The 25208-nt window shown below is 58.1% G+C and overlaps 8 protein-coding genes across 8 annotated transcripts; 4 read left to right on the top strand and 4 right to left on the bottom strand.

The window, feature by feature from the left end:
* Window positions 1-492: 492 nt before the first annotated feature.
* Window positions 493-1047, top strand: C8Q71DRAFT_686878 (Isochorismatase-like protein; the record flags this gene model as incomplete). Its single annotated transcript, XM_047919812.1, has 1 exon — window positions 493-1047. A coding segment is annotated over one exon (555 nt), but the record flags the coding sequence as incomplete, so codon positions are not given.
* Window positions 1048-3277: 2230 nt separating this feature from the next.
* Window positions 3278-4954, bottom strand: C8Q71DRAFT_543984 (cell cycle checkpoint). Its single transcript, XM_047919246.1, has 7 exons — window positions 4849-4954; window positions 4679-4793; window positions 4456-4623; window positions 4192-4348; window positions 3961-4138; window positions 3774-3908; window positions 3278-3708 (listed from the first exon to the last, which is right to left on the bottom strand). The coding sequence occupies exons 1-7, from the start codon at window positions 4889-4891 to the stop codon at window positions 3608-3610; spliced, it is 897 nt and encodes a 298-aa protein (XP_047780644.1). The 5' UTR covers window positions 4892-4954; the 3' UTR covers window positions 3278-3607.
* Window positions 4955-5007: 53 nt separating this feature from the next.
* Window positions 5008-7258, bottom strand: C8Q71DRAFT_752654 (uncharacterized protein). The gene is made up of 5 exons (XM_047923392.1): window positions 7105-7258; window positions 6916-7055; window positions 6741-6850; window positions 5810-6679; window positions 5008-5753 (listed from the first exon to the last, which is right to left on the bottom strand). Exons 3-5 carry the CDS (start codon window positions 6789-6791, stop codon window positions 5430-5432), a joined length of 1245 nt encoding a protein of 414 aa, XP_047780643.1. The 5' UTR covers window positions 6792-6850; window positions 6916-7055; window positions 7105-7258; the 3' UTR covers window positions 5008-5429.
* A 428-nt stretch (window positions 7259-7686) lies between these two features.
* Window positions 7687-10075, bottom strand: C8Q71DRAFT_752651 (DUF1692-domain-containing protein). The gene is made up of 6 exons (XM_047923391.1): window positions 9702-10075; window positions 9367-9648; window positions 9053-9115; window positions 8903-9001; window positions 8632-8848; window positions 7687-8582 (listed from the first exon to the last, which is right to left on the bottom strand). The coding sequence occupies exons 1-6, from the start codon at window positions 10003-10005 to the stop codon at window positions 7883-7885; spliced, it is 1665 nt and encodes a 554-aa protein (XP_047780642.1). The 5' UTR covers window positions 10006-10075; the 3' UTR covers window positions 7687-7882.
* A 1078-nt stretch (window positions 10076-11153) lies between these two features.
* C8Q71DRAFT_704949 (uncharacterized protein) lies at window positions 11154-11678 on the top strand (the record flags this gene model as incomplete). The annotated part of the gene is made up of 2 exons (XM_047920419.1): window positions 11154-11464; window positions 11588-11678. The coding sequence occupies 2 exons, from the start codon at window positions 11154-11156 to the stop codon at window positions 11676-11678; spliced, it is 402 nt and encodes a 133-aa protein (XP_047780641.1).
* A 3408-nt stretch (window positions 11679-15086) lies between these two features.
* On the top strand, window positions 15087-17476 carry C8Q71DRAFT_543490 (uncharacterized protein). The gene is made up of 12 exons (XM_047919245.1): window positions 15087-15127; window positions 15181-15848; window positions 15898-15981; window positions 16032-16181; window positions 16233-16274; window positions 16323-16440; window positions 16489-16615; window positions 16671-16761; window positions 16822-16838; window positions 16913-17098; window positions 17152-17232; window positions 17288-17476. The coding sequence occupies exons 2-10, from the start codon at window positions 15245-15247 to the stop codon at window positions 17072-17074; spliced, it is 1395 nt and encodes a 464-aa protein (XP_047780640.1). The 5' UTR covers window positions 15087-15127; window positions 15181-15244; the 3' UTR covers window positions 17075-17098; window positions 17152-17232; window positions 17288-17476.
* Window positions 17477-19033: 1557 nt separating this feature from the next.
* On the top strand, window positions 19034-20435 carry C8Q71DRAFT_705155 (uncharacterized protein; the record flags this gene model as incomplete). Its single annotated transcript, XM_047920431.1, has 4 exons — window positions 19034-19206; window positions 19263-19456; window positions 19511-20340; window positions 20391-20435. 4 exons carry the CDS (start codon window positions 19034-19036, stop codon window positions 20433-20435), a joined length of 1242 nt encoding a protein of 413 aa, XP_047780639.1.
* A 1421-nt stretch (window positions 20436-21856) lies between these two features.
* Window positions 21857-24562, bottom strand: C8Q71DRAFT_856652 (uncharacterized protein; the record flags this gene model as incomplete). Its single annotated transcript, XM_047927328.1, has 5 exons — window positions 21857-23042; window positions 23100-23432; window positions 23496-23576; window positions 23632-23690; window positions 23753-24562. 5 exons carry the CDS (start codon window positions 24560-24562, stop codon window positions 21857-21859), a joined length of 2469 nt encoding a protein of 822 aa, XP_047780638.1.
* Between the last annotated feature and the right edge of the window lie 646 nt (window positions 24563-25208).

Genomic DNA, 25208 nt, shown 5'->3' with positions numbered 1-25208 from the left:
CGGGGCAACGATGGACCTGTGTGCGCAGTGCGCCAGGAGGCCGGTAGGAGGATGGGCGCAGGCGGGGGCGGGACACGGGCCTCGATCGATCCAGACGCGGGTCACGTGGAGGGCGTGGATGGCTATCGTCCATCTTCTTTGCCTCCTCCTCCGAATCCGCTGCCCTCGCACTCACCGGCCATGCCTCCACCCTCCGTCCTCTCCGCCTCTCCGCCCACCCTCCTCGCCGCCTCTCCGCCCACCCTCCTCGCCGCCTCTCCGCCCACCCTCCTCGCCCGCCCCTACCACCCCGCCCCCCCCGCCCACCACGACATGAACGGCAGCTCTAGCCACCCCCACGACATCAACGCCAGCTCCAGCCACCACCCCGCCAACGGCCACCCCTCCAACGGCCACCCCGTGAACGGCAACGACCACCCCGCAAACGGCCATGCAAACGGCCATGCAAACGGCCATGCAACCGGCCATACCGCCCACCCCCACGCGTCCTCCCGCGTCCTCCTCCTCCTCGACTGCCAGGTCGCCCGCCTGTCCGACCCGCCCCTCGGCGTCCCCGAGGCCCGCTCCGTCGGCGCCAACATCGCCCAAGTCCTCGCCACCGCGCGCGCGAGCCCCCCGCCGTCGCGCCCGCGCATCATCCACGTCCGCAAGTGCGGCGCGCCGGGCGACGCGGACGAGCCGCACCTGCCGGGCTGGGAGCTCGTGCACGCGCCGCTCGCGGACGAGCCCGTGCTCGACAAGCGCAAGAACAACGCCTTCACGGGCACCGCGCTCGCGGAGCTCGTCCCGCCCGACGCCGAGCTCGTCGTCGTCGGGCTCGAGAGCGACTTCTGCGTCCGCGCGACGTGCTCCGCCGCCCTCGCCCGCGGCAACGACGTCCTCCTCATCCGCGGCGCCCACGCCACCTACGACCGCATCGAGTACTGGGACGGCGGCACCAGCACCCCCGCCGAGAAGGTCCAGCGCGAGATCGAGGAGGAGCTCGAGGAGGCCGGCGTCGTCCTCCTCGACATGGCCGACCTCCCCAGCCTGTTTGGCGATCGCTGATGGGCGCCGTAGCCCTGGCCCGCGTCGCGACTCGGAGGAGCCTTGGTGTTCGTGCTTCCGGGGCGCTCGCGGCCTGCGACGGGGCGGTGTCCGACGGTCCTGAGAGGATGGCTGGGAGCATGCAGATACGGATGGACGCGCATACATACACCGCGCCGCGGTTCGAGCTCACTCACCTTCGCCTTCTCCTCCCTCACCTCTTCTTGCTTTCCGCCTAATATTTCATTACTATAGGGTCCCTCGGTTTTTTCTTCGCGATATGATGCCAATACTGGGTTCTTGCACGACTCACACCACACGACAGCACCAGAACGACACCCCCACGTCGCCGCTACGCCCCCGCACACACGCACCTCCCGTACCATACGCACTGTATCTCTAGACTGCTCTCGGATACTTCTGGTCGCGCTCTCTCTTCCTCCGCCGCTCGCCCACAGCTGTCTCTCCCGCCGAGTTGTCCTTTGTCTGTCTCCGTAGATAGGGTCAAGTACAGGATCGGAGTGCCTTGATGACTTGTGTCGGTATGGTGCGCCGCGGCGATGCTGAGGTGGACGGTCGCGCGTCCGGGCACGGAAGAAGAAACGGGTCGACGAGACTCAGAGGCACCTACCCCCAGATAACGAGCCCACGGCAGTTATACCCCTTCATGCCCCGCGCAGACAGTGAGACAGACTCCGTGCCGGGGAAGCTGGATGCCCATTGCCCGAGGCCTCGGCCTGCCCGCAACGTCGAGGTGCGAAACTGAGGCGATAGCCCGGCCGTGGGGCTTTTTCTTTGCCTTGGTGCTTGTAAGTAATTGGGCGGGGACGATATGGATATGGGGATGGGAATGGGAATGGGCATGTGGGGGCCCGGGTCCGCCGGTCTGTGGGGACGCGACGTTCGCAGAATTACGAGCGTCCTGTTGAGCGTGCCAGGGAGTCCGGAGGGCGGGATCGAGAGGCGAAGGCGGACTGGGCCTCGAACGACGCGCCCGGACGCGCTGACTAGACGGCAGCAGGCTGAGGGCGTGCAGGGCCGCTGGGCGTGCAGACCCCAGTCGGGGTGGCACGGTGGGCGCGAGGTCGCTAGGTGGGCAGTGAGATGTCCGGGGCGACGAGTCGAGTCGAGGGGAGGTGCTCAACGAGGTCGTGCACGAGATGCGCTGCCGTTGGTCGTGTACGGAGTGTCACATCAGTGTCCGTCGACGCATGGGGGGGCGGAACGAGAGCGCGCCACGAACGTCTGAACACGTACAGAGTCCACCATATGCATCAAGTAGGCCCAGCACACCAGAACAGCAGAGCTTGCAGTGCGACGCCACCAGGCCAGGAAACGCAGACTCGGAGCCCGAGCAACAGTACTAGTGCAGGCAGGACCCGGCGGGACACCCCACGCCGACGAGGAGGACCGACGACGCGGGGCCGTCCGATCAGGCACACGGATCACAATCTGGCATCCGCCTCCGCCCCCGCCGTCGCCCGATCGGTCATCGTCAACGCCACTGTAACTTACTTACTCGACTGGCACGTGAGCCGGACGCGTCGACGGCAGCAGCCAACGCGAATATGACTCCGAGGGGAGGTGCGAGAGCAGTGGCATGGACGGGCGACGGGAGGGCAGACGATAGAGGGGGAGGACGGACGGAGCACGGGAGGGAGGCAGCCCGGCTGCCCACTGGCAGCTTAGCCTTATGGGCCGCTGGCTGTCCCCGGCGCATGCGCAGAATTCGAAGCCGCGACGACGCGGACTACCTCCGACTCAGACTCAGCGGCCCTGAGTGCGTGTGCGCGGCCACGTCCGAGCGGTCATCGCCGCTGCCCCTCCGCATCCGAGAGACTCGACGTGCCAGTGCATGTGGCCTGCGCGTGCGCAATAGACTCTCCGAGTCGCTGCGAGTGCGAATGAGCGGGGCGGCATAGCGCGTCTTCAGTCGACGCGGCACTGGCGTGGAAGCCCCAAACTGACGCAGCCGTGCGTCACCCTGCTCAGCGTGGTTGTCGGTGCGCCTTTCCCGCGTGATGTGACGGGTGAGTCTGTGAGCTTACTTGCGCCAAGACCGTCAGTCAATGGGTCGAGAAACGTATGAGCCACGGGTACGGCAGGGAGAGCTTGGTTGACGGGCTTCATTCAAAGCACACCTGAACAGGAGCACGCGGGCAGGGTCATCGATGGCGACGATGGCTGCTACGCAATGCATGCTCCGCGTATCTGCAACGATGTCACCCGTGACCCGTTCAAGAAGTAGGAAACCGTGACGGCGTACCGGACACCCTGGGGATGATCCCTGTCTGCATAGACGACCACACCCACGCGCGGACCGGGACTCGACCCGGACCACCGGCCTTAAGCACGCCACTTGCCAGCATTCCTCAGTCCTGGACATGGGCAGTCGATGAGATGCGATAAGGGATGGAGCTAGTACAACGGGCGTGCGCGCCGACAGCAAGAGAAAGCTACAGATACAGCATGTGGATATCACGAGGGGAGACAGCATCAGCGATGGGAATACAGACAGATACATAGAATGAAAATGATGAGAGCCCGGGAGATGAAAGCGTGACCGTGCGGAGTGGAGTTGTCACTCGATAATGGCGGGGATGTAGAACGTCAGGACACCGCCTGCTTCCGCCATCTCGCCGATGTAGACGTATAGGATGATGCAGTGATTCTGGCATATGCCTATGGACACGGCGGGGGTGAGCGGTGAGAACACCGACGTCTCTCACAGGCACGAGAAGACGCACATGCGATCGTCGTCGTCGACACGACGTGGCTGCTCAGGAACTTCTGCAAGCTCTTCAGAGACACAAGCACGCCATAGAGCGTCGTCGGGTCGCGCGCCTCCAAGTTGTCCGGGTCCTGCGTGCTCGGATCTTGCGCTGAAACCAGCATTTGTATCAGTGGCACCGACTACCCCAGCGCACGACCTACCCATCTTCGGGTTCGACAGCCCGTTCCACGACACGTCCACGCGCGCGTTGTCCGTCTGGGCGCAGAGCTGCAAGCACCCCGACAGGTTCGCGCGGATCCCGATCACGTCCGCGGCGAGCGGGCGCATGCGCTCGACCACGGTGCGGAGCTTCGCGAGGGGCGGGAGGAGGATGTGGACCTTCGGGATGGAGCGGTCAGTTCGGCGAGCCCAGAGGGAGGGTGGGGACGGACCTCGGGCTCTGGACACATTGGCTCCTTGATCCGGCTCACGTCTTGCGGCTTGAGCACCTCGATCCGGACGTCGTGCGCGATCCGGACGTACCGGCCCATCCGCGTCGTCGTCGCGATCTCGAAGGTCAGAACCGCAACGTCGTTCTTCTTCATGAGCCTGCCTCCCAGCATCAGCGTCCTCGAACAACACGGGAACGTTGGGAAGCCGGAGGACGGCCGCGCGCTCGGAGGAAGCAGGGGGGACAGGCGGAGACAGGCACGCACTTCATGACGACCTCCGCATCCGCCGAAAAAGCAGCTTGCTGGCCCGTTGGTGCCGCCGCTGACTTAAGCGCGGAGGTCATGGCCTCTGTGGGTAGCCCCAGGTAAATCTCGTTGTTCGCGTTCGACTGTATGCGGTAGTCCGTGAACAGGGAAGAGACCTTGATCTGTCTGCGTGCCTGGGCCGGTCACCAGTATGCAAGCGGGAGAGACGCGGGGGACTCACGACCACACCTGGATGCCGCCCTCGCCGGCTTCGTTGTTGCAGATGATGTGCATCTCGCTCTCCGTGAACTTGATGATGCAGCGTTTCTGCAGTTTCTCGACTGCCTGGCTGATCTCTGGTAGCGTTTATGCAGTTCAGCAGAGTGCGTCAAGATCAGTGTTGCTACATACTATAGAAGGTGTTGACATGCTCGATGTTGGCACGAAAGCGCATCGCTTTGCCTTGACGAGCGTCGAGGATCAAGCGACTACGAACGAGTATCGAGCGCGCCTGCAGTGTGACATACGCGATCACGTGCAAGGGTGTCACATTGGATCCTGCGCGCAATACTTGGACTCCACCTCCACCCTGTTCAATCTGCCCGGAGCAGGCCTGATTACTGCGCGAGCAGACTAGGGCAGTTGTGGGCAAGTTTCAACCTGCTTGAATGTGCTTGAAACTACGTATACCTCAAACTTCCGTAAAGTCTTGTTACCACCACCCATACTGTAGTTCACATTGGCACCCTCCGCTTCGGTACTACCCCACCTGCCGACCTTTCCCTCCCCATCATAAGCTCCCTACTCTCTTTCCACTTAGTGCTCGCATGGCTGTGCTCGCACCGTGAGTCCCTCTCATCGTCGATTCGATACAGCTTGTGAAAGACATAAGTACATGGCAATAAGCGCCTCGTAACATTATCGTTGAGCAACCCATCTCGCCGCAGCATATTGGTACTCATCAAGTCATGGCTACCTTTGACATTGCCATGTCAAACATCATCCCAATTCGGCACGTCCAGCACATCCATCTTGTCCTCCGAAACACCTCCGTCAACTGATTTGGTATAGCGTACGGCGAATGCTGCGTCCGGGTCGTCCCGATTCTCGTCGACATAGTAGAATCGGCGCTGGGTGCTGTATGTACCAAGGAACGCCTCCGCCCAGGGGCGAGTGTAGGCTACACGGCCATGGCTGGAGCGCAGGACTTTGCTACGGGGCAGATCGTATGGACGTGATTTTGCACGCCATACAAGCGTTTGCAACGTGACGTTTGATTCGTCCGATCTGATATCGACGTCTGGACTTGGTCGATACTACAGTGCTCTGATATGAATATATTCAAAATTTGAGGAGCAAAATAAACACGTACAACACTAGTGTAGCCATCGTCGATTTCCAGATATTTTAACCTCGGAATGGGTCCGCCACGGATGATGCCCGATATTAGAGGCCAAACCGGGAGGTCCAAACAATACAGTACGCACTTCAAGCTGATGAGTTGCTGCCGCACAGCCCCAAGGGCCATGCCTAGATACGGAACATCCTCGTCGTGGAGAGTAAGCCATAGGTGTGTGAGGGCAGAAGGGGAGCCAATGCCGCGCAGGAGGAATGTATTGTAACACTGTAGGTGTGTGAGGCGTGGAAGGGCGTCTGGAGGGATCGTGCAACCTGAATTGGGCGAAGGGGAGGATGGTCCAACCTTCACACGGAGAGATACTAGATCGGTCTGCCGTCGAAGAAAGTGGACAAACTCCTCATCGGCAGAATCATGGCATTCAAGTGTTTTCAGATGGAACGTGCATGTTGAAGCGGTCCGTATAAGGGTACTGTAGAGCGCAGGGTTGTGGGAAGGCATATATAGCGTGAGAGTTTTGAGGTTCTTCAGAAGGAGGAGCATCTCGTTGATTTGCGGCATAGCGGGCTCGAGCTGTCCCTGGTCCACGATCTCGAGCGAATGGACAAAATCCGCGCGTATTGGGGATTCGGTGAGCGTGTAGTAGAGACAAACGGCCTCCGGGAGACGCCTCACGAAGACATTCCGGTATAAGAGACGTTCAAATTCGTGTTGGAGAGCGCGGCATATGCGGCTTGCAACGGCAAGCCAGTGCTGCGAGTGGATATGCTCGTAGATAAGCAATATCAGCTCAACCGGGAGCCGTGGCCGTGCAGGCAAAGCAATGTCTTGCTCTTGCTCTTCTCCGGGTCCTACGTGCTTGGACCTCTTCCGATTCGCTCTTGGCTGTATTGAACATCTGTATAAGAGGAAAGCGTCCGCTGAGTGATGTTCTGTGATAACTCACCTTCGCAGCCGCACTTGAGACCGGCCTCTTCTTGCGTCGCGAAGAAGCCATAACAGTGTGAAATGTGAAGTAGTATGAAATGAAGTCAAGATTCAGGCGTCTTATAATGCCTTACTTGTGAGTTCAACGTTCAGCTCGAAGATCCTCTATCAAGCCAGGGCCAAAGGAAGCATACCTGCATGCAACGCGAACAGACTTGGACGGGTGGAGGGGTCTCGCTGTCGAGGACGTCGACGTCGACTCTTCACACGATCCCAGTGGCACTAGTATCGGAGACAACTAGCACATGCACAATGCACGCTCTTGACTGGAAGTCTACGCTGATATGAGTTAGAGTCATAAGCGCGTCAAAGAATGAGCATACCTGAGTACGTACTACAGTGGTTGTGTCCCACAACGACAGGAATGTGAAGCACAGTGGCCGTCAGTCGCAGCAACCCCGGCGAGTGGCAAGAGTTGGGGACTTGAAGAGTGGCATTGGCAACATGCGCGGGTGGTTGATCCCACGGGCCACTGGAAGACATCCGGTGCGGCAAATGCCGGCCTGTACACTAGTTGGCGTTTACGTGTACCGCTCGCAGCCGCTCCGAGACTGGTACGTCGTCCAAGTCCGGGGCTATGATAGCTTGTTGTGGTACACAGGAGTTGGGAATAGTAATACGTAGTAAACTAGTAATGAGCGGGTGTCTCTCGACGTCTACAAGTGCATGGCATCGGGAACATATTAATGTTTACTTCAATGTGGCGAAATTCCATTGGTTCGTCAAATGGCAACGAATGGCTAACGAGTACAGATATTCACGAGCAATGCCAGTCGGTTCACTGCAATAGGCTTTCTGATTGAACTTCCGCGGCGGAGCACCTCTCGCAGGTATTCAGACAACTACCTTACTACACACGCAACCGCGATGTGCAAGTGCACCTGGATGCACTCGAGTCTGGTGCCTTCGTTGAACCTGACGAGCCATTTCCCGCTCAGCCAGGGCAATCTCCACACTTGAGATACCATACACAAGACCGCAGATGCATGAGAGAGCGATCCCAAAGCGATAACATACACATACAGAGCACAGACAGCGCTAGCGAATCCGCACAAAGTAGTACGAGCACCAAAGTCCCATTCCGTAGCTCCAAGACAGAGACTAGTCATCCTTCGCCTTATTATCGCTACTGCTCTGGTGGCGCAGTCCGCTAGATCGCGGTGGCGGCGGAGACGTCATGCCCTGCTGCGTGGCGAACGTGCCTCCACCACCCGGTGCAGGCGAGCGTGGGAAGCCCGCGTTTGCAGGGTTCGGTGTCGGCGGGAAGTGCGAGTAGAACCCGCTCTGCGCGGTGCCAGGCGTAGGCGGCACAGACAACGTTCCGCTGTATGGCGACCCAGCCGTCGCAGCCGTCAGGAACGGTGAGTTCGGGGAACGTCGGCCTTGCGGTGGTGCAGTCGACGGGACTGGGCCGAACGAAGGCGAGTTCAGCCCAAAGCCCAGACCAGACGAGCGGCGGTCCATAGGTGGGGCGCTCGGCAGGGGGCTCGAGATACTTGCGGCGTAGGGCGACGACGGGTACGCCGCGAGCTGAGGGCTTGGGAAGGCGCCCGACACGGGCGTCCCGGCGTAGCTCGAGTACGCGCTACCACCGCCGCCGTCAGCCCAGCTTTGACGGTTGCCGCGCAGGCGGACATCGGTATTACCGAGACGCTTGCGAATGCCAACACCGACTCCGCTGGCCTCCGCGGCGACGATCCCTTGCGACTTGTCGACACCCGAGACAGCTTCGACTGCGCGATCGGTGATGCGCACAGCATATCCCATGCAGACAAATATGCCACCAATAACACCGACACATCTATTCTCATCGTCAGACTTAAACCCTCCGAGAGAATTAAGATGCGAACCTAATCCAAAGCTGCACAAGTGAGGTTGTGCGCTGGTGTATAGTGAGGGCGAGAGGCTCAAGGTCGAACTTGAAGAAGATACCCGGAGTACCATGGTGGCTGTCCAGCTTGCGAGTGTAATGCGTAACGCTGTACTGATGTGTATACAGAGGCGCTGAGCGCGCCGCAATATACGTCGTCGGTACAACATGAAGGTAGTATTGATACGCCATGAATGCTTCGCAAGCAACGGTCAGTCAACAGACATTCGAGACACAGACTGGCAGCTCACGATCGTCAGCCACCTCAAAGGAGTTGTCGAGTGGCTGCGTAATCTCCGGGAAGTACGGCCCAAAGGAGAACTCGGTAATGACGTGGGATAAATTCATGACTGCGCACAACTCAGCCCATTTCGAATGGAGCACAATTTGAATGTACGTACGCTTGTGATCAACATGTTCCCTACTGGCATAGCCGTGTCCCATGGTTGTAACGTGCAGGTTTGCTAGTTGAGTAACATAAGGGTCAGAACTCAGCTGCGAAGGCCGGATATGAAGTGCAAGACATCCGGCGTCATCGGAGGAATGGCCGTAAGCCAGACTTCATTAGAAGGGCTATCCTCCTGTCCATGTCGCCGGGGTCGCGAAACATGCATCTAGCCGCCTGTCCAGTCCGCTGGACACCCGGCCGTTGTTGATACAGCTTCGGATGCCGCGGCAACCTACTATCCAGGAATATCCAGCAATGGATACTCACCAGTAACTTTCTTGGCAGTGATTGTTCCATATATTCTGCACGCACTGCCATCCTTCTGATAGTTGTATGTCGGACGGTACTGGTTGTTGCTTCCTCGGAATAGCGTCGAGAAAAGCCCACGAGACTTGCGAGATTGGGCAACTGCCTGTTGCGCAGACAGCATAGCAGCGTGTTCCTTCAATGAAGTGGCCTGGCCGATGTCGAACTTCGTCCCGTCCCGGCGGAAACGGCTGCTCAAGTATAGCCGATCACCGACAGCATCTCGGAGGTCCACACTGAGAACTGTCTGCTTGTGAATATCATTCTACCAGCAAAGCACCATACATGGAACTCACAGCGACACGGCATGTTGACCATCATATCCACATTAACGTTCATGTTATTTCCCGGCTCCTTGTCCACACTGAACTCGTAATCCGGCCAGCCCCATATGTATTCGCCGATATCATTGAGTACAAGCAAAAAAGCCAGGAGAGCAACGAAGACAGTGAGGAAGCCGCGGGACTCCGAGCGCGCTTTGTAGGTAGATGGGAGTTTTGGGAACGCGTCGAACTGTGCGAGCGGCGCCGGGACGATTTCGTCAATCTTCTCAAGGAGGGTAGGTGAGCCTGAGCGGTCGGGAGCGGACATGTTGGCCATCCTGCAGGCGCAGGTGGTTTTCCGGTGGGCTAGCCTGCCAGCACAACGGAGCGGGCGGAGCAGTATAGAGTTGGTGGCAGAGCACCAGCTGAGTCTAACGGCGACGTGTCCCTGTCAGTCACGTGCACATCTGTCTGGACTCGGTACGCGGTTCGCCACTGGCGCTTAGCATCTTTGACCTTACCCTCATTCAAATTCGATCCTCTGGCAGTGACATTTGAACTGACTGTCCGCAACCGCAAGGTGACTTTAATTCATATGATTGTGATCCAGGAATGTGACCATCTCTTACTTATCTGTTGTTGGAGTCGTGGCAGGATCGCAATTAGTCTCAAAGGAACACGCTTTCTCGCAAGTAAGTCACACTAGTTTGCTGTGCTCAATTGCCTCTAGTGACGATCTGTTCGTTCTGTCAAATTGCAGAAGCCGGGTCGATGGACAGCGATCTGTTGTATGATGTGACACGACCCGAACTCGATGTGCCACTGCCATTGCCTACCACGGTCACCGGTAGATCGCTGCAACCTCGCCAGAGTAGAGGGCGTTCGACGCACTCTGGCTCAGGCTCTAGATCGACTACGCATTCTGCGTCTCAGTCCCGCGCTAGCTCGCAGGTTCGCTCCCAGGCCGTCGCAGAAAGTGATGTGCAAGCGGTGTCTCTGCGTGACACCGACATTCCACAGATAACAGAGACAACGTCTGCGTCTATCAGGCTGCCTCTATCGCCCGCACCAGAAAGCACAGGCTCCAACTTTGGAGACACAGAAGGCCCCCGTAAACGGCGCAAAGTGGAGGAACCATCAGACAGTTCTACAACCATGTCGCAGCGACTGAATGTTCCTGCAGAGGCAGCCGCAATGAATCTAGACACAGACGACACGATCATCTCTCAATCTGCTTCCGAAGCAGCGGCGGGTCCACTCAGCGTCCATGGCGATGCTCGTAGCAGCTTCCCAGACGCCGGCGATGCTCGGAGTGGACGAGACCTGGTTCCTGGTTCAAATGATCTGGATCCCGCCAGCCCTACGTCCCCTTCTGCCGTCGTGCTGAACACCGGGTGGGTTACCGAATCACCCGGTCAAGCGATGGAGGCCGAGTCCAGTGCCATGGCCCAACAGCGGAACATGATCATTGATGTGGACGCACTTATGGACGAGCTTCCCATTGCAGGCCCCTCATCGGCCGCCAGGAACCCCAGTCCAAGGAGCAGACCGAGTGCTGTCGCCCATGCCGTTTCGTCTTCGCAGTCGACAGCGCGCGAGCAAGCAGACGGCTCCGGTCCTCGCGGCGACGAGCCGCTCTCTGCGTATAGCTGCCCGATCTGCTTCTCGCCACCTGTCCGCGCGACGATGACTCCTTGCGGACACGTCTGTTGTGGAGAGTGCCTTTTCACCGCTATCAAGACAACAATGCAACGAGCGTCATACACCGCACCGGTGGGCGAAAGATTGATCGCACGGTGAGTCCGCCGAGTCCACGGCCAGTACGGTCCTACTGATGCTCTGTCGTTTGGCTGTGCGTGTCGCTTCCGTGACCCAATGCGGATATCAAACCTCACTCTCGTTCCCTTGGACACTCGCAGTTGTCCTGTGTGCCGTGCGGCTATCGCGGGTTGGGATGGAAGGGGTGGAGGTGTTATCGGACTGAAGCCGAAGCTGGTGTATAGCCTCTGAGAGTCGTGTACAAGCCGCAGACAAACAGGCTTATTGGGGGGACATCGGCTCCGTCGGTAAGCCCCCCTCCCTTTGTATTATTTTTGCGCAACACCGAGTCCCGTGTCTGAACTGAGATGTGACCGCTGCTCGGATTCTTCGCTCCGGATTGTTCCTGGGATTTAATCAAGACGGACGCATCGTGACGTACGTCTTATACCAGCGCACTCCCCTATCGGTCTCCTGCCGTAGCTCGATCCTCACATGTTATTACTTACGCTCTGCCGGCGGCCCACCGCACTCGGTTATGCAGGGTATAAATGATCAAATGCCTGCCTGTCAAGAAGTGCAATGATGCAGGTTACACAAGCAGCTGTGACTTGAGGACTATGTGCACTGCCGGTTGTCGCGCGCTCATACTTCATGTAAGTACTGTCAACTGGAGACAAGAGTGATGCTCAAGTGGTACATGATACAGACGTTAACATCCAAGAGTTAACAGCATCGGCGGGGCCAGGAGGCATGGTGCACGTATCCGTGTACTTTGCTTCCGTGCCACAATAAGAATTTGAATGTTGATGGGGAAGTTGACTTGAGGCGCTATTTGTTGCGCCATGCATTGCAAACAACCACGGCGGACTTGAGATAACGGTGCTTCTCTCTGGTTGTCTGAACTGGATTGAGGGACCTCGCTGATCATCTTCGCTTCTAGGTATTAATTCATACGTAATGCACCTCTCAATGAATTTCCTCGTTCCTGTCTTGCGGTTGCGGATGGCTTTTCATATTATGAGGTAGGAAAGCGAGACCGCCGAATTAGCATTCAGTCGTACGACCCCTGATTCCCTTCCTCGAATCGCCGGCATCACCACCAATTAATGCTCCATCATGCCACGATGTTGGAGGTCCATGCGTATTGACAGTGCCTCAGTCTGGCCTTAGTCAATGGAGAAGCTCAAGCTCCCCACAGAATCACTTATATATCAGCGGCCGTCTTGAGTCATGGTCTGGCAGGTGCGTCCCAATGCTTCTCGGATGCGTTGGTCATCTTGAAGGTCAAGCATGTGGGCCAGCCTTCCTCGATTTCCCATCCAATTCCAATTCCCACCTAGATTGCAAGGGGCGCCTCGTCTTCCTTCTATCTGTCGTGATAATCAGCACGGTACTGCCCTCTCGAATGCCTCTTGTTGCCCGACGTCCACAGAACTACAGTTCCGCGTTTTCTTTGGTACCGTGACGCTAGTGGCAATTGAACCGGGGTCCCGTCACTGGCCGTTCGGCGGACCGTTCTGTTAGACAAGAAGCCCTATTCGACTCGGAACTCGGCTTCGCGTGATTTCGAATCATTGGAGAAAATATTCAAAGGTGCTACGCCAACTATCACCTTCTACCACTCGCATACCGGAATTGAACACCGTCACAATCCAGTATGCTGCGGCCGCTCTGTACACGCCTGCGCGCTATTCACCGACCAAATCCCGCCGCCTTCGAGCCACGCGAATCGCGGGATCCGGCCATGATCTCGATATCATCTCCGCTCCAATGCGCTGAGATACCTAAGTCAGGATGCATACGTCACTTCCGAGTCAACCTTGCAGCCACCTCGCCTACCGCACCCCCTACGCAGCTGCTAGGGCTGTTCAATTTCAGGACTTTGGCACGTACTTATCAATTTGAGGTGAGAGCATTCTCGGCTACCTTCAATGTCACAGTCACCTCTGTCAATTCAGATCATTGATATGTTGTGTCGCTGTGCGGTCTGACCGCATAAACTCTGTTGTTCAGCTTGCTCAGGCTTGCCCTTCGAAGGTTAGTCCACTCGCATCAGTCTCGGACAAGGCTCATGGTTTTTCATTGTCATCGGGACGCGCCATGGAGAAGACCACGTTTAAGCACTTGTAGAAGTCGAGACAGCGTTATTGGCTCTCCGTTTGCTGCATGAATCAACTCAAGGGCTACAGCTCGCCTGGCAGCTGCTACGGGCCGTGTTACACGGTACCCATCAAAGTAAATCATTATCGTGAGTTCCTGTTTCAGACAAACAAGTTGTGCCGCTGCTACGGCTTCGGACAGATCGATACATTAGGCTCATCGGACCGCTATGACGGATGTCATAGTTCGGTCAATATAGTACTTATGTTCAGTAACCGCTGCTCCATGGCGGTCGACGTGAAACGACCCGTCTCAGTGACATTCGCCGTAAGCCTCCGGCCTTACCGGCCTCTCGACTGGACGTTTTACTGACATTATTGTTTTGCCATTAGTGTGCCGCGCCCCTTGTCAACAAGCCTCGTCATAGATCGCTGAGTATTGGTGAGTATCGATCACAGTACCACGTTACCCTTCGAATGGACTTGTTGCATTCTAGCGGGCTGACGCATTGCAGGTAACACTCGGCGAATATAGCGCTATACTTAGCCGTTGACCGGCCATGCCCATTACACTTGACGTACTGTCAGTGTCATTTGCCATTACTTAGCGCTACGCACCGGCGGATGTTATTCGGAAACTCGAAGCAAAGCCTGCGCGCCCGTCCCTTGCCCGACTCGTTGTATCGTGTAACACAAGATCTCGTTTACTACCAGACAGATCCATCCGGCCGCTCGGTTGGTGCCCCGTACTTATCATGAAGTACCAGACCCAGATCTGTTCTATGCCTTCCCTTAGTATCGGGAGCCTCCGAAACCCTTGATGCGGCGGCTGTCGAGACCCTCACAGAACGCCGGCGACGGCTCGAATTACTGTAGAGGGTATCAGCCGACGGCAGTGCCTTGATGAGCCTGCCGCCGCCTTGCACAACGGCCGCATCATGGAGAGGGTGGTTGCGGACTCTGTACCCTTCAGGAATCCCGTATGGCAAGGTCCTGGGCCTGATCCCCACCGCACTGTTGTGTTTGACCGTTGTCCAATGGCCATCACGTCATATACTGGCCCATACTTACATCTCCACCGACGTTCTCGGATTCCTGGCCCGTCTCCGTTGCTACAGCCGCACAAAGCAAGACACAATGCAACTATCCGACACGGAACACTGTAGTCATTGTGAAACGTGGATACATTCAAGCTCAGTCACCAGAAACAGTGTGTCTGGCGGCTAGCGATCCCTTGTACTCACGCTTCTCCGGCTGGTGTCTCCGATCTGGTCCTGCCCAAATAGGCAACTTTCTGATGCTGTGAATGTGGCAAGTGTTTTGATGTGATGCTACAGGAATGTTAACAACCCGGGCTGTAACCCAGGTTCCCATCGTACGTTATACGAGCGCAGGTCCTGTTTGGTGCCCCTTATAAGACATCTATGGTATTTCTTACATAGCCCACTTTGATTGATGTCGCTGCCATCTTTACGGCGAAATGGCAAGAACTAGCGGGCTGTGCAGAGCTTGTTACTGCCGGCAGGGTGGCATCCATATCATACTTACAGGAACCGCGAGTGGTCGAGTTCCCTCCCACACGCGGCGTTCAGTACGCAGGTGCGTTCTCTCCGTGCTCTCGGTTGACTCCGGCATAATGCAACGTCAGACAGCTGAAAAGTTACGCCGCACCGTTTCACCATACCGATTGAGGCCCCCCATCTAGCCACTTGCCGCATGACATCCAGCATGCTAGCAGACGACCTCCCTTGGCCCGAACTCGGCAATGTTTCACGCGGAGCCACCAGAGGCAATCAGGGTCAAAAGGGTGTTCTTGGCCCGACAGACGCAGAAGGTCGCTGCGTCTTGCAGTTGCGGGTGCAGCCCGGTGTCCTGGCTGTCCGCCTGAACCGACAAGCAAGCGACTGGTATCGCACGCTTGACGGGGAGGTCACTCGCGCTCTAAAGCTGACGAAGACCTACTGGAGGAAAGCTAGGAGACGTCAAGACTACGATGCACGCGCGGACCAGGACCACATGGAGCTGCACGAGTGGCTGCAGCAGCTGAAGGATAAGGTCATGTCGCACCTCGAGCTGCTCATGCAGAAAGGAGAGATACAAGGGCCACCGTACGTCATGCCCGACCACCTGGAGCTTACGTTCCTACGGAAGTTTATCGAGCGACAAGTGGCCGGAATTCCTCACAACCCCCGCCTACGACGAACCTTTCTACACACGAGTACAGGGGAGCAGGAGCAGTCGGCCTTGCGCCTACAACACCCGACCGCATCAACCTCAGCGATCGCATCTGGTTCGGGTTGGCAGACAGCGGATGACGAAGGTACGCAGATCCTCCAATGAATTCACAGCCAATCCATGACACTGCCCAGACGAACATGACGACGCCGGTGCTTCTCCAGGCTCCGGCGCAACAGACGATACCCAAACGGTAATGCAAGACCTTGAAATTGCCCGTGCGTTCATTCACCTCGTCCCGATCCTATCCTGACCCGTGCCGTTCCAGGAAACCTGTTGGGAAATGCCAGGGCTGAGCTTGCGCGAGCTCGCAAGAATTCGCAGGAAGCTTTGGCCGCTTACACGACCTGTTTGGATGCAGAGGACAGGGCCCGTCAGCAGGTTCTGGCGGCGGAGCAGCGGCGGGACCACCTAGGTAGTGCGGCTAGCGCTCCTTGCTCCTTTAATTCGCATCTAAACTATGTTTCAGTGTCAAGACTCATGAACAGCTACCCCGGCGAGGCGGGTGAAGGTGTGACAGACCATGGCTCAAGTGAAACTCCCTCTGACCGATTCGAAGCTATGCAGGCCGCCCGATCGTCTCCCCGAAATCAGCTATTGGCGAGTGCTGTTATGCAACAACGACCGCAATCCAGACCAAGTACAAGCGACTCCCGAGGGAGTGGTATGAGCCCCATGTGAGCGAAATCTTTTCGTCAATTTTGTCACTTGTTGACTGCTGGAAGACCAAACAATGTCATGATGCCCGACCATGCAAATAGCTGGCGGAATATGCGAGATATGACATGGTCGCACGTAGATAACATGGGGGCCTCTATGGCACAAAGTCATAATGTCGCGATGATGGATGAAGTGCGTACGATGTCTGAGTGAGCCCAGATCGCATCTGAGCTGGTTGTTCGAGCAGAGTCTCGCTGGGACGTCGCGGGAGCACGGAATGCAGATCGATCCCATGGGTGCCGATCGGAAGCACCCTCGGAGCTGGGAACCTCTGCCAGGTACGTCGGCCTGTCCGATCCCGTTCGCTGACTTGGGTTTCGCTTACCGATCGATCCTAGGCCGAGACGTTTTCGAAGTAAGGGTCCACATGCATGCGGTGTATACCCGCTTACGATACTGCAGGACATGGCGTCGCTGCCCCCAATGAAGCGTCAGCAACTATCTGGGAGTGCGATGCAGTCAACCAGCTCACTGACCTCCTCGTTCCGCCAAACGGGCATGCCAATGGCCGTGACGGATCCCCAACGCGTCGACCACAACGTCTCGTTCATGCCGAATGCCCAGCAAGGGGGCCATCTGGGCAACATGTGAAGCCGTACGTACCGGCGGACTCCGGTGCGTCTGATCGGTTCCATTCATCGTCGTTCGGTCATTGACTTGCCTTCTAGCATCAACACTAGTCGCCCCTCACCGGCCTCGCTCCTTGCGGTACTTGCCTAGATCACGCATGTGCTATAAGCACCACGACTGTCGTTAGCTTTCGATTGCGCTCTCCAAATGCATGATTGAGATGAGAATACCTAGATACTGTGCATTCTACGCCGGTCAGGCATATGGAAGTGAGCATTCCGCAAATGGCAACATGGGATGGTTTGACTGGTACGACTCTGTCCCTCCCTGAATAGGATGTTGAGCTCGCGGCTCGCGGCCGGGCTCGGTATCAGATGGTTGTCGTCTCACAGACTTCCACTCACCTCATTTTGTTCCTGGGAGATCCAAGGGGGCTCTGAGCCATCGCGGCCGTGACGACCCACTTCCTTGTGTATCTGCAGTCCTTGGTGTGATCGTCGTTGTATAAGACGTTGCTTCTTAACTTGTGAACTCCGGTGCTGCGTCTCCGAGTGATGCGAGAAGAGGAGTCACGCCTTGATTTGAACCCAGTTTGCGACTTTTTGGCTATCTAGCTGCCATGGCGGCTACGCACAGTACTGATATTCGATACAGACAGATACTTGAATCAACTCGAAGGCCCGGAGCGGCTTCGCACTCTGGATCGACGTCGGAAGCCGGGAAAATGTTTACAATGTCGATCGATCCGTGCCTGCGAGTTCCAGGCGGAGCGGAGTGATTTTCAAAGTTGAGACGCACCACTCGCATCTATCCGCGCGAGGTTATCAAGGTACCGTGCCACCTAGCCCGTCGGCGTTTGGCCGTTTGCTCACCTATTTGTGGCCCGGCACTGCTACCTAACTTGCCGCAGGTCTCCGCGGGACTCGATACCGAAGACGAACGACTCGGACGCGCAGATTCGAGCCGCACTGGTTAGGGTGTCATGCTGTGCATGTGTGCTGCCGGTATTCCGCGGGCTGGCTGGCTGCTGGCGAGCCTTACGCAATGGCAGACACCTCTGGCACCGCATTGCAGACGGCAAGGGCATGTTCCCATACACGGGGCAAGATGGCGTCCGATACAGCGCTTAGGTAAGCCTGCATACGATGCGATCTTGCCTGTTTGGGTAACCGGGTCAGCTCGTGTAGAAGGCGTGTTTGTGGTGTTGAGCAGTGCTTTTCATGGCGAGCCCGGGGCGAATGACTCCCCCGGCTCTTGCTTTGCGATGGCTGTCCAAGTCTCCTCGTCCCCAACGTCAATTTTTTCCAGTCAAGCCACCGCACCGGATGTTCTCGACGCTTTGCCCGTGGCCCGTCACAGCCTCAGGGCCGTACGTAGCTTTAATCCCCGGGGTCAAAGCTATTGTCTTGAGTGGAGAGCTTCATATGTCTACCAGAGACGGTATGCTTTGACATCAGCTTGCTTTTGTTAACCCGCTACCTCAGCTTTGATACTTCGCGTGACGAGCACGTGCGGTTGACCATCTATATCCGCGCCCATACGCTTTGTGCTCTTCGCCGACATATAAGTGTCGAGCGCCCTGGGCGCAAGGAGTTGAACTTTGCTTCTCTTCGCCGTGCTGGATCTCGAAGATGGTTCCCAGGAGGAATAACAGGGCTCGCGGTACGTCTTCCATGCCTGTCTATGATAGATGATCACACATCCTGACGCGTCCTAGCACCCAAACTCTGTCGCAACTATGCGCTCAGATACTGCCCTCAGGGGGAGAGATGCAAGTATCTGCACGTCGTTTTGCCAGCATCGTCTACGCCACACGCCACATTTCCACCAGTGAGTATAGCTAGTCCGGCAGTCGAGCACAGAAGTCCAATATTCTTCGGGATAATTCAGACTCAACCAGAAGCTGCGCATTTGTCGTCAACGCAACATTTGACCGTTCCTGCCCTACAATGGTACCAGATGGGACGGCCCATACACGGAATGAACTCGACCGCCCAAGCTTGGGCACCTCCTCCTGCAATTCAAGTGAATCCGACTGTTTCAGTGCCTCCTCCGAGCGCACCCCAATATAGACCTCTATCGTGGCGAACCACGTTGTGCCGACATTTTGCTCGCCATCATGGATGGTGTCCGTTGGGCGAAGAGTGCAACTAGTACGTACTCCTCCCGTCCGATCCTGTTAACAGACCATAAACACTCATTCTTGTAGCATCCATGACCTCGAACTGGCCGCGATAGCTCTGGAGGACGTTAGGTTCCCGGGCGGGCGGCCACCTCCTGAAGACAGTCACGGCGACGGGCCACCGCAGGCCGGGAGCAAGCACAGCCATTGCTGGGCGTACATTCAAGGCCTCTGCCACGTTGAGAACTGCCCATATCTGCATCCTGTGCAGGCTCATCTCTGTACGTCCGACTGTCTCCTCGATTATTGCAGTATTTTGACCGTTATTTCCGCAGTCATTCGGCACACGCCCTGCCTGCAGTGGCCGAACTGCACGAAGGGCGCGCTCTGCCAGTACAAGCACCCCGAGCCAATCATCCCGAAGGTGGGGAGGCTCCCGGCGTCGATAGGGTCGCCTCCGAGTGCGCGGCCGCAGCCCCCGAGTCCCGTCGAGACGACTCTAGGCGGAGCCGTACAATACCAAGGAACGACATACTTCCCTCTCCAATCCCAGCTTCCAGTGTCTCCGCCTGCGCCGAGCGCGCCGATCCCATCCATGCGCATCTACGAGCCGCAGAGAAGCAACGAGCCAATGGTCCCCATGGGCTACGGCGCGTACCTGGGGTCTCCTCCATGGCAGCACCAAATCTCGCCCGTCGCGCACTCGTCACCCATGCAATACAGCACGAGCTACTCTTCGATGTCGTCCATGGACGCCCCGGGTTTCGCGCTAGACGTACCGCGCATCCCGGCGCCCATGCCGCCCAGCTACGGCCTCCAGCCGAGGACCCCTCCGTTCCGGGACCGCTTCATCTACTCTGCGCACCCGCCGCAGGCTCAGCAAGCCCCAGATCGAGCGCAGTTGATGCACTCCCGGGACGCGAGCATCCCGCGCACGACCGTCCCAGTGCCGCCGTCGATTGTAGAAGACCTGCGAAAACTGTCTGTTGCCGAGGAAGCTGAGGACCAGTTCCCCTACGTCCCTCCGAAGACACAGCGCGTGGGCCACGCACGTCGAGTCAGCGTAGCCCTGAGGAGCAAGGAGGACACCGACGCACTAGGCCTCTTCTCGGGTGCACCAGAGAGGCAGTCCTGGCAGACGCACGGAAGCCGTTCTACGCACAAGGTACGCCAGGATACGAATCCCCCTCTTCAGCGTACTCATGTCTTTCATAGAGCTGGGCGCCGCCCTCGTCCTCGTCAATGATGACGTTCCTCTAATCTGACGGCAAAATTTGGGTTTCCACCCCACCGTCCACCGACGCGTTGCGAGCGTGTTAATGTCCGCCGCATTTCCTGCTCTTCTTTTCCACCTCCCAATTTGACGAACTTAACGTCCGCGTGTCTCATTTAAGCGCCTCGTCTCCCCCGCACGCATGCATCATCTCATCGTCCCATGGCCACCGGATTACATTGGATCACGACTCGGATACCGTACAATACAGATATACCTTGGCAGCTACCCCGCGCATCTGTACTATCCCCACCGCACTAACCGTCTCGTCTCGCTCTGCCTCGTGCCACGGCGCGCCCGTCGGTCCTAAGACGTCGGGCCACCGTTGTTGCATTTCTAGTGTCCCCTTTTGACTTTTTCTGTTTCCCTACTAGGACTCTCATTCGGATACTATGCATCTCGTAATCACCCCTCTGGTTATACACACACGACGTTCCCGACCTTCCGACCATCGCTGCACAGTCCACACATTGCACAAGCGATATGCGAGCGGGCGGTGCACTGTGAGTCGGAACTGAACAGACGCAGCAAGCTGCTGCGAGTCTCCCGCCTCGAGGCAGCTCGCGCATCCAACAGCACGGAATCTAATACTAATAGAGAGACACGGAGCGAAATTTGGCTCCGCTGCGCAGGCATGCTTATCCACGGACCATCGCGCCCGCCTCGCGATATGAACGAGGAACACCGCGTGAGTCAGCAAGCGCACCACAGGACCACACGGACTCACGCGTACTCACGGCGCAAAATGAGTCCACCACGCTGCACACGCCGCCTGGGCTGCGTCTCAGCGAGCATTCGTCCGACCCTCCGCACCCACACACAATAAGCTTGAGGCACGCGAAGAACGCAGACAAAGAACGAGCTGCAGCAGAGATCCGGATGGTGTATTCAGCGGACATGAAGCGGGTCATGCCGCCAGGTACAAACACGCGGGTATGATAATACAACAGCACGGGTATGCGCGACGGGGGCGCGATAACGCTAAGACGGCGGCGGGAAAACGTCCGTACCTACTTACAAAGGAACCAGATGTACAGCAGACACACTAAAAAGATCCAGACTACGACGGGGTACACTAAGATTGAGAGATGAACTGAGATGAGCGAGCACGGGCTGTGGCAGAGCAGGGGGCAGATGCAAGCGATGCAAAACGACACGACAGCGCGGGCTGGGGACACGATGCTGCAGACGACACGGATGATTGATTTGCGGGACGGAGAGGAGAAGAGAGGGGGAAGCGAGATGAAGGTGCACCGCCACGCTGGCGCGGGCGCAATGACCGAGAGGACGGAGACGCATAGGCACGGAACGAGGCGAGATGAAGAGAGGACAGGACTGAGGACTGCGGGCGTAGGAGTGGATGTGGAACAATGCCACGACGCTAGTGTGACGCGTAAAGCCACACCGCTTAACCGAGGGCATGGCTCAGCGCGCTGGAGGCCTGGACGGACACCGGTTCCATCGAGACGTCATACGTACCGACGTCCATCACGCCGGACACGCCTGGTGGATTCGCCGCCTCTACGTTACACGGGACCATCGTCGGAGTGGGTGGCGGTGGCGGCATCGGCATGCCTGCGAACGGGCCCGACACGCAGCCCAAACCCGACGTGAGGCACTCCAGGAGAGTCCTGTGGAACATGCAGCCCGTATTCGTCTGCTGCGTCGCAGGAGGAAGCGCCTCCGGCGCGGGAGCAGTCCCCGCGAAGCCCTCCGTCAGCTCGCCTGGGAACGCGGGGAATTCACTCGGCGCGCGGAGCGTCGGCTCGATCCAGTCCTGCGGGGTAGGGTAATTGAACGCATCCGCGCCCACGCCCGTACTCGTGCTCGCACCCGCGACACTTCCGTTCGCGCTATAGTCAGGAGGGATGACGGAACCCTCCGCGCCGTAGAGACCGTCCTGCGTGCAGCAGAACGGGCCGACCTCGGTCGGGACGCCGAAGGTCGCGTCAGACGTAAGCGACGAAGTGTTGCCCGAGATGATAGACGGCGTGGTGACGAGGGATGAAAACCAGCTCTCCTCGGAGGCGGTGTAGCGAGGGGGACGGGGCGGCGGGGGACTAGCCCAGTCATCCAGGCGCCGCCTGTCGACGGGCGTACCCCGGCCGACGTAAGGGACGCCGTCCGGCGTAGTCTGAGGCAGCTCGAACGGACCGGTGTGGAAAGAGAAGAGTCTGGGGAGCTTGGGTGTGAGATTGCGGAAGCGCGGGGGGATCGACGAAGGCGGCATCGTCAGATTAGCTTGTGGTGCTTCGGGAGCACTGTTCGGCTCCTCTGTGACATCTGAGGCGTCGACAGAAGACGAATTGCCTTGGACAAACTCGGGAGCAGGCTCGATACTGTCGACTTCCATGATAACGTGGGAATTGTCGGGGACGTCGAAGTCTTCGTCGTCTTCGTCTTCATCGTCGCTGTCATCATCTTCGTACATATCCTCAGCAGACACATCATGCGCTTCTGGCTGATCGACGTCCATCATGCCCACAACATCGTCCGGGAGATGTTCCGCAGAGAAGTTGTAGAAGTCAACAGCGTCATCCCGCGTCTGCAGCTCATTGTACACGCGAACCAGCTCGGCAGTGGCCCATTCCATCCTGCAAACCGCCTCATTAGGATAGGTGACATACGCGCAGACGCTGACAAGCACTTACACCGCCTCCACACGGACCATCATCTCATGCTTCCAGGTGCCAACCCACGCCTCGGCTTTCACGTTCCTCGGCCGCATCCCGCGGCTCGCCTTCAGACTTGCGCGGTCAACCGCATATCGCCACCGCGGTAAGGACATGCCCACGGCGGCGCCCTGCGGCAGGTTGATATTTGCCGCAATCTGTGCCCATTGTTCGGCGGGCGTAGGCAGATAGACAGCCAGGGGTGCGGGCGGTAGTGGCACCTCGGGCTCGGAGTGTGCCGGCGGCTGTGGCTGAGCCTCCTCAAGCGCCGGTTCGGGCGCCTGCTGCGGCTGCTGGGGCACAGGTGCGGAACTGCAAAAAGAACGAGACGTTGGTCCTCATCGCAACTGGAATGAACTCGGAAGCATGTCTTACCTGGGACCGGGTGGTGGTAAGGCGTCGTTAGACGCGGGAGCCGGCGATGCCGAAAGATCAGCCGATACGGATTGGGAGGGTCTAATGGATGGTGTCAGTCTCTTCACATGCCCCGGTGGCTAGCGAACACACTTACCCACAAGCGGTGGCAAGATCTGTAACGTCGCCGATGCTCGGTGATTCCGCGCCTGAGAGCTATAAAACGAACACACAGCGTTGTCAGAAGTGTCCGCATCTCGCACTGCGAAACCCCTTACCTCGGCGACCATGACGTCCTCGTCGGACATTTCTTCGACAACCATTGCCGGCGCAGGCGCAGGCGAGACCGACTCGGTGACCGACTGGCTAAGGTCACTTCCGGACTGCTCCCGCTCGGCTTCATCTTCGCCATATGAGGCATCAGGCTCCTCCCTTGCAGGCGCTTCCGCAGGGGCAGTGGCGTCGGCCTGAACGATGCATAGATCGCTATCGGCCTGCTTGGGCGGAAGTTCTGGGCACCCGGGTTCAGGCTGAGACTTGTGTTCGCCCGAAGAGGGGCTGGCAGGGCGATCGTGCCTATCCCCAGAAGGGGAAGGCTCAGGAGTCGCTGGAGCTTCGAAAAGAAGACGCTGACGCTTGAGAGCGCGGAGGGTTCGGGGCGTTGTCAATTCATTGTCTAAATCATGGGGAGAAGACGGAACGAGATCGTAATGATCCAGCCCGCGGCGACGCTTAAGCTTGTTGGGCGAGCGCGGGGCGTCCGCATTAGGAGGCAGATGGCCTGCCGATACCCTGGCGAGAGCACCTTTCCCCGATAGGGTGGGTGCCACATACTGCTGCTGCTCCTGTTCCAGCTGCTCGAGCTGCTCGTACAGGCTTTGCCGACGCTCATGGCTGTTACCACGCAGGTTCTCGGGCTTTGGGCTGGGGGCAGTCGGGAGGGTGGCGTCAGGCCGTTGGGGGCTACTACGCAAACGGGGAGAACGCCTCGGACTGGAGGAGGCACTTGGATGGGATTGCATCACACTGGAAGAGGCCTTGTTGGACCTCGGGGACGACTTGGAGAGGACACGCGTTGAGCGCGCCATGGCGATGCTGCGCGGGAGTGATGGGACGAGGAACGGAGACACGGGCTTGGAAAGGGACAGCTGACGGGGATGTGGCGGCTATCTGCATTGTCGAGGACAGGATGACGGGGATGGATCGGGTGAGTGGGCTGAAGAGACGAAAAGGGGAGACAGTTACATTACAAAGACGGCCACGTCGACGCTGGGACGGGTGGGTGGGTTCGGAATAGACTCGCGGTGGGACGTGCGTCGGAAGCGGGGGAAATACGACTGCACCAAATGCAGATCGGAAATATCGTGATGAGGATCGCTTTCCGAGAACGGGGGCAGACGAGAAGGTGTCGGGCGACAGCGAGCCCCTCTCCCCGCTTACCCACCCAACACGCCCAAACATGCACTGCCCCCCACGTGATGTCCCCATCCGGCACTCAGGCGCCCACCACCGGGCTGCCCCTGCCATACACGGCCCCGTCGACATAAATACCCGCGTCCCATGCCACCAAACCCTCGCCATCTCTGCGCTGTGCGCATACGCGAAATGAACGTCCACGAACCGCACCAGCGTCCCCGCAAAAGTAGGTTCGCGTCTTCTCACCCATCTATCCCAGGAAACAGCGGATCTCCCCCGCAAGCACTGCTCGGACTGGCACAAGAGGGCCCGTGGGCC

Source organism: Rhodofomes roseus, assembly GCF_022264815.1.
Source record: "Rhodofomes roseus strain CIRM-BRFM 1785 chromosome Unknown C8Q71scaffold_7, whole genome shotgun sequence".
Classification (NCBI taxonomy): Eukaryota; Fungi; Basidiomycota; class Agaricomycetes; order Polyporales; family Fomitopsidaceae; genus Rhodofomes; species Rhodofomes roseus.
Note: the sequence above shows the minus strand (reverse complement) of the source record. Positions and strands in the feature narration are given on the sequence as shown.